The following is an 8,098-nucleotide window of genomic DNA, read 5'->3' on the forward strand; positions in this document are numbered from 1 at the left end:
AATTATTGTGTTGAGCTTGGGCCTCTTTTTGTAGGTGTCTTGCTAATCTGTAAGAAGAAAAAAACATTCTTTAAAATTGAAGGAAAGCAAACTATTTCAAGTGAAACATGGTAAAATAATTTAATTCTTAAAAAAGAGTGAAGTACAATAACACTTTTCTTCTGTTTTCAAAGTATAAATCTACATTATCTTTAGAATCTAACTCTTTATACAATGACAATGGAAATAAGATACTTTTCATACCATTTCACTGGGACAAATTTCAGCTCGAGACAGCAAAAACAGAATCATAGAGGTGGAAAGAATCTCAAATGACATCGAATTCAACTTTCCTTAGTACACACGAATTTTTTCTACAACAAGCCAAGAGCAGTTGTCCAGATTCAGCTTAAACACTTTCAGTGAGCACCAATTAATAGTACCAGCCAGAGGTACTTTATCAGTCTATCATTAATTTGCTGATAAGATTAGTTCAAATTACAGCCATGACAAAGTGATGATACTCTATCAAATTATACTTTTGAACGTATTTTTCATGGCAAATAAAGAAAATCCTCTACCAATCAGACATGGAAATCACTGTTTGCTCAGTTATCATCATCCTTAAAAACAGCAGCTAGGCCTCGGATGAGTTTTCAAGGATGGATCTGTGTTACAAGTCTAAGCTCAACTCTTACAGCTAAACAATAAAAAGAAAAATAACTCAATTTAAAAATGAGTAAAAGGTTTGATTGAACAGACATTTCTCCAAAGAATATATAAAAATGGCCAATAAGTACATGAATATCATCTCATTAGTTATTAGGGACATACAAATTAAAACCACGATGACATACAACTTCACACCCACCAGGATGGGTATAATTTTTAAAAAGAGGGAGAAAAAGTACAATGGGTATTGGCAAGGATGTGGAAATTGGAACCCTACCACTGGAACTGATGGTAGGAATGTAAAATGGTACAGTCACTGTGGAAAACAGTTTGGCAGTTCCTTAAAAAGTTAAGCACAGGGGGCTTCCCTGATGGCGCAGTGGTTGAGAGTCCACCTGCCGATGCAGGGGACACGGGTTCGTGCCCGATCCGGGAAGATCCCACATGCCGCGGAGCGGCTAGGCCCCTGAGCCATGGCCACTGAGCCTGCGCGTCCGGAGCCTGTGCTCCAGAACGGGAGAGGCCACAACAGCGAGAGGCCCGCGTACCGAAAAAAAAAAAAAAAAAAAGTTAAGCATAGAGTTACCATATAACCCAGCAGTTTCAAAATCCTAGGTATATTCCCAAGAGAACAGAAAACATGTTCACACTCACACACACAAAAACTGTACACGAATGATCACAGGAGCAGCATTATGCGTGATTAGCCAAAAACTGGAAATACCTAAAATGTCCATTAACTGATGAACGGATAAACAAAATGTGGCGCACACATTCAAAGGAATGTTATTTGGCCATAAAGAGGAATGAAATACTGATACATGCTACAATATGAATGAACCTCAAAGACATTATGCTAAATGAAAGAAGCCATATAAAAGATCATATATTATATGATTCCATTTACATGAAATATCCAGAATAGGTAAAGCCATAGAGATAGAAGGCAGATTAGTGGTTGCCAGGGGCTGGGGAAATGAGAGAATTGGAAGTGACCCATATCAGGTAAAGGGTTTCTTTTGAGAGTGATGGAAATGTTCTGGAATTAGATAGTGGTGATGGTGGTATAACATTGTGAACATACTAAAAACTAACAAATTGTACACCTTTACAGTGATAAGTTTCATGTTACGTGATATTTATTTTAATTTTTAAAAACTTGCAGGGGGGAAAAAGAAAACAAAGAATCGAAAGGATTTTTTTGTGAGACATTTTGTAACTACAAAAGAATTTTAAACTATAATTCCCAAGCATACTATACTATCCTAGGTGGGGAAAAGAGGCAGGGATACAAAGGGTAGCAAGTGCTAGATTTCCCACCAAGCCGTTGCAAAAGACAGTTCACCAAGTTTCCAAAAAGCCTTAGATGGAAGTTCTAATCTATACAATCATGTCTTTAAAGATCAAGAGTAAAGTTCACTTGATGACCTCTATCTAATCTATGAAAGGTCTGCATCCTCCTTATCATAACACAAGAAACTCCTGCATAAAATCATAACGTTTGCCAGGATAGCTCCACCATGTTACTTAATCAAAGTGCTTCCATCCATTTATTTCTTTTCCCCCAAAACTGGAAACCCCAGAATATTTGTCCTAAAATGTCATTCATAGACCCACTCTGTGGATTTTATACAGGAGTAAGTACAATTAGAAATAGCCATAGCCATACTTGTCCCGTACTTGGTTTCCTTTCTAACTCTTGCTGGCCTACCATCTACGTAGAGTTCTCTTCAGGAATCACAGTCTACACTTAACAATGTCAACTACACATCCCTGAATTCAGGGAAGTTACAGTGTTGCACAGTTTCTTTATTTGACAAGTTCTACACACAATATGCCAATAGTGACTGTAAACCTAAGTAGGTCACTGTCAGAAGAAAGGATATAGCTCTAAACTCCTGCTCAAATGCTAGCAGTCAGTAGACAATGATGTTAAATTCAAACAGAATCCTGTTTTTAAAAATTAGGCAACAGGCTGGAGGAAATATTTGCAAATCATATATCCTATCTGATGAAGAACTGATATCCAGAAAATACAAAGAACTCTTCTAATTCAATAGGGAAAAGACAAACAACTCAATTTAAAAATAGGCAAAAGGTATGAAGAGACACTTTACAAACAAGATTTACAGGGAAAATAAGCATCATAAGAAAAGACACTCAGTATTACTAGTCGTAAGAGAAAAACAAATGAAAACCACCGTGAAGTACACTACATACCCACTAGAATGGCTATAATCAAAGAGACACACAATAACAAATGCTATCAATGTAGAGAAACAGGAACTGTCATATATCGTTGGTAGAAATGTAAAATCATGCACCCAGTTTGACCAACCAGTTTCCCTTTAAAAATTACACATAAATTTACCATATGAGCCAGCAATTCCACTCCTACATCTCTACCCAAGAAGAATGAAAATATACGTGCACCCAGGCTTACACGTGAATGTTCACAGCAGCGTTAATGATAACAGTCAAAAAGTAGAAACAACTCAAATGTCTACCAAGTAGTGAATGGATACACAAAATGTGGTATACCCATACAATGCAATACTACTCAGCAGTAACAAGGAACAAGGTACTGATACATACAACAACATGGATAACTTCAAACACATTATGCTAAATGAAAGAAGCCACATACAGATCACATATCATATGATTCAATTTACGTGAAATGTCCAGAAAAAGTTTCATTTCATCTTTAGAGACAGAATATAGATTAACGGCTGCCTGGGGTTAGGGTGGGAACATGGAATGACTGCAAATGTGCATAAGCGATCTTTGTGGGGTGATGGAAATGTTCTAAAGTTTGATTGTAATGATGGCTGCACAACTTGGTAAATTTACTAAAAGTTCACTGAATTGTAAACGTAAGATGCTGAATTTCACTGTATATAAATTATACCTCAATAGTTATTTTTAAAAACTTTTTGTAAAACCTAGGCAAAAAAATTAATTTTCTAGGGCTTCCTTGGTGGCACAGTGGTTAAGAATCCACCTGCCAGTGCAGGGGACACGGGTTCGAGCCCTGGTCCAGGAAGATCCCACATGCCGCGGAGCAACTAAGCCCGTGCGTCACAACTACGGAGCCTGCACTCTAGAGCCCGCAAGCCACAACTACTGAGCCCGCGTGCCACAACTACGCTTCAGCCCGCGTGCCGAGAGCCCGTGCTCCTCAACAAGAGAAGCCACTGCAATGAGAAGCCCGCGCACCGCAACGAAGAGTAGCCCCCACTCGCCGCAACTAGAGAAAGCCCGGGCACAGCAACGAAGACCCAACTCAGCCAAAAATCAATGAATAAATAAAATTAATTTTTAAAAAATTTTAATTTTTTAAGCCCATAAATGATTGCACCATTTTAAGACAAAGTGAGACATAAATCTGTCCACTGAGGGAAAATCCACCTGCTCTGGGTATCAGATGAGCAGGTAAGAGTTGACATTCTATTAGTAAAGGTAAAAAACCTATCAAATATTTTTCTCTAGAGAATAACCTCAGTTTCCAAGGGTGCCTACAGGTAATATAGGACTGCTCTCAAGGGGAAGTTTTAAATATCCTTAAAGCACATAAACAAGTGACCCACAGAAACCCCACAGCAATCCATGACAGAAACAAGTGCTTCTCAAACTATTTAGAGTGAAGAACTAGTTTTTTCCCCCCGCAATCTGTTCCAGGCTAATACTTTTATAAAATAAAATAAATACTATCATTAAGATGTCACACCACAATGAAATTCCTAAATTTTAAATCCCCATTTCTTTATTTATCTCGTTGCAGACCAGCAAGGACGTGGGACCACACCTTGAGAGGTACTGACACAAGGCATAATAAGGATGATTAACAAGGCTTATCCAATCTTCAAACTCACCCATTCATTTAACAAATACTTATTGAGCATCTGTGTGCCGGATTAATGCCTCAGGACTGATCCTGTGAAATAGCTGATTCTAGGCAGCAGAGTCCATGCCACTCTACCCTAAGTTAGGGTGCAGGTACCCCCAGGTTGCTGAAAGAGGTGGCCTGCTATAGGGAGTTGTTTTTAATTGATCATGTATATTTTAGATAGCAATTTTAGTTTTGACATAATTTGCTGAAATCTTCCAACAGGACTGTGGCATCAACTCCTTAATGCTCCCACAGCATATTCCTGAATCAAGCCATTCACTAGAATACAACAATTATATAATATCTAAATAAATAATTACTTGATAACAGTCTAGTGCTACTCTGGACACTACGTATACAGTAGAGAACAAAATAGACAACCCCTCCTATACCCTATTTTCAAAGACCTTACATTCAAGTGGGGAGAGAGACAACCAACCAAATGAATACATGAAATATATTGTACTTTAGGTGGTGATAAATACTATAGAAAAAATTAAGCAGGATTGGGGGTTGGATCTGCAAGACTGAGGTAGAGGGAGTGGGAGTGGACAGCATACTTAACTGGACAAAGAGGGCCTCGCAGTGATAATATTTGGACAAAGACCTGAAGGAGGTGATCAATCGGTCCAAGCAGATAATGGGGGAAGAGTGTTCCAGAAAAAGTACAAAAGCCCTAAGGCAGAAGCATGCTTCAGGAAACAGCAAGGAGTGTGGCAGCACTTACTCTTTTCCTACTTCTGTAATAGCAATACCCATTTATTCTAAAATCCTCCAGCATTTCTCACAATGAAAAATAAATAAATAAATAAATAAAATCCTCCATTAGACTCAATACTTCGAGGATGGATATCAAATCTTATTCATTTCTATACGCCCAGCTCTCACTTGCTGAGTGATGAAACTGTTTAAGCTGTGATATTCCTACCTTAAGATAAGTACAAACACATCCACTCCCTCCCCCACAAAGTCCCCATCCCATGAATTCACTCCTGTGTGTTGCACAGCTGTAAAGACACAGCTGCCTCTGCGGTCAGAAAGGCCAGTTCTCCCAGACTTCTCCTTCTTCTCGCTCAGTATCTAGTCAGTTACTAAATCCCATCCATTCTTTTTCACATCATTTAGTGGCCCCCAAATGGTCTCCTTTTCTCACAGATAATTCAAATTAAAAAAAGACAACTGGCCTTCATTTCTGAGTGTATTAATTTTAAATTCAACATCGTGTATGTAGCCTGTATGTTTACAAAATTTAAGCCAATCATCACATATTTCTATTCAAATTTGACACTGGTGGTTTTTATAGTAATTTTAGAATTACTCTGAATCATGAAGTTCAAGGTTAGTAATGAGGTTCAACAATAGATTTGTTGGTGCTTATTACTCTCTTGCTGAGATATTTTTAGAAATTCCAGCTAAACAGCTTGCATATTCAATTTTCCTTTGTAATTTCAATTGGACATGGTATTCTTCACTTTCCATTGTGAGGTCTGCTGCTGAGTGCCAACAGCTGCGATGTCCCACCATCACAAGTGAGAGGCAGCTTTAGATTTCAGGCTATGCAACTTTAGTTAATGCAGAATGAGTATACATGGGTGCTCACTATCTAACCGGCTACAGTATGAAGGATACATTCTCTGGGAATGAAGGAAGTCTTCTAATTTGTCCAATTCACTTATACAACGCATCTTTAATAATGCCTTAAACACTACATAGTAGAGCAGACAGGATTTGGAACTGGGAAAAACAAAAAACAAAAAAACAACCCAGACTTCAGCAGTATAGTTTTGTGACCCTAGCCTGAGCTTAAGTTTCCTCATTTGCAAAATGAAAATAATAATATTCTCACCGAGCAGTTGCAAGAGTAAAGTGAAATCAAGTGAAAGTGCAAAACAAGTGACAGTAGTTGTTACACATGGCAAAATGGCCCAAACCATGGTGGTTTTCAGGGCTTCTGAAAACTACAGGCAATTCAAAGTCAGTAAGATGAGATAGAGAACATCCACGCATTTAAATTATCTTAATGGCCAGATAAACACAAGTAACTATTGTAGAAAAAGAATACAGGATTTAGATCTTCCAAGCACTAATCGTGTATTCTTTCCAAAAGACGCTGGGGCGGGGGGAGGGGGGGTGGATTTTACTTACACATGGTTTCGAACAATAACTTGCTTTAAACCAATAAGTAATTACTGACAACAGTTTGCAAACAACAGCATTTCTGCAGGCAGTTCCTATTTTCAGTAAAATGTGCAAGAAACTATAAGCAAGGTTTAATATATACGCAAACCTTGCCTTTTAATTTTAAAAACACCGCTGAAGTTCTGGGAGGAAACCATAAAGGGAAAGAAATCGGACTTGGGTAGATCAAAGAACCTGGTGCTCACATGTACCCTGCGGCTATACATTATACACAGGAAAAGGAGGAGGGACCCAAGGAGGCGGTGGTGACTCCTGTGCGTGGTCTATTAATTCACATTTTGCTCTCTTCTGTTCACATCCTGCAGGGACTCCACCCAGAGCAACCGAGCGAGGGGGTGGGTGGGACTCACCCAGCCTAGCAAATAACAGTCCCAGAAACCGAAACGGAATCGAGGTGAATTGGGAAAACACGGCTCCCCAGAAAGAGGGGTGGAGAGGGGGCGCGAGAGGAGACCTTTCTTTGGGCTGAGGAGATACCTCCGGCCTCGCTGCCTCCTGGGGGCACCCCCTCCCCTCCCCTTAATCGCCACCAGTTCCCTCCTGCCCTACACAGGGGAGGAGGAAGGCACCGTACACAGAGCGAGGCCCCTCATCCCGGGGACGTGGGCGGAGAACACACAAGTATTCCTCCGAGATTCTAAAAGAGAAACTGAGGGGCGGCAACCTGAGAGAGGCGGAGGAGAGGGGAAAAGGAAACTGACTGCAGAGCGGGGGACCCATGAGACGGTGGCCAGGAACTCAGTAGGTAGCCTGAATGGGCTGGCGCCCCAGGAAAGAAGGGCTACCTGTTGCACGGAACTGGCCCTGCTCAGGCGGAGAGCGAAAAACCCCAGAGACTGGACCTTGGTCTCCAGGGCCAGTGGGATCTCAGCCCCAGCGCCTGCGGGGCCCCACCCTGAGAAGCCTTGGCTGCAGATACAGTGATGAGAGACACCGACAGAAAGAAGCGGGAGGCGGCCGACTGGAGCCGGTCTGGCCCGCTCCCGCGGTTAGTCACTCACATCTGATACTCGTCTATCGCCTCCACCAGCTGGCCCCAAGAGTCGAAATCGGCGCCTCTCCTAAAACTGGCGCCCCAGCGCTGCAGCAGACTTCGGGTCACCTCCGACATGGCCGGTCCCCACCCCGTCCCCTCCCGCCCCTACCCCAGCAAGGCCGGGCTCTAGGGCGCCATCCTCCCCGGGCCTGGCCCCGACATTAACAGGGCCAAGAGGAACCGCTACGGCCACCGCCACCACCCGCCAAGGAGCCGCCCAAGCCCATTTGCCGCCACAGCCAAACTTTGCGGCTCTGAAGCGGCCGCCCCGCCGAGGCTCCGCCCCCGAGGCCCCGCCTCGTGTTAGGTTGAGGCCGCCC

At 41.8% G+C, this 8,098-nt stretch overlaps 1 protein-coding gene across 6 annotated transcripts in view; it reads right to left on the reverse strand.

The window, feature by feature from the left end:
- AIDA (axin interactor, dorsalization associated) overlaps nt 1–8,028 on the reverse strand; it is a 44,177-nt gene extending 36,149 nt beyond the window's left edge. For 5 of the 6 annotated variants that reach the window (XR_003436134.1, XM_027122254.1, XM_027122253.1 and 2 more), the window contains exon 1: nt 7,744–7,855. Coding sequence is in view for 5 of the 6 variants with exons in the window: in XM_027122254.1 (XP_026978055.1) it covers nt 7,744–7,853 (110 nt within the window). In the remaining variant the exon portion in view is untranslated. Of the gene's footprint in view, nt 1–7,743 lie in introns of all 6 variants that reach the window. The other variant, XM_027122252.1, reaches the window with a different exon arrangement.
- Between the last annotated feature and the right edge of the window lie 70 nt (nt 8,029–8,098).

This window comes from Aethalodelphis obliquidens, unplaced genomic scaffold (genome assembly GCF_003676395.1).
Source record: "Aethalodelphis obliquidens isolate GAN/ISIS:26980383/991018 unplaced genomic scaffold, ASM367639v1 scaffold24, whole genome shotgun sequence".
Classification (NCBI taxonomy): Eukaryota; Metazoa; Chordata; class Mammalia; order Artiodactyla; family Delphinidae; genus Aethalodelphis; species Aethalodelphis obliquidens.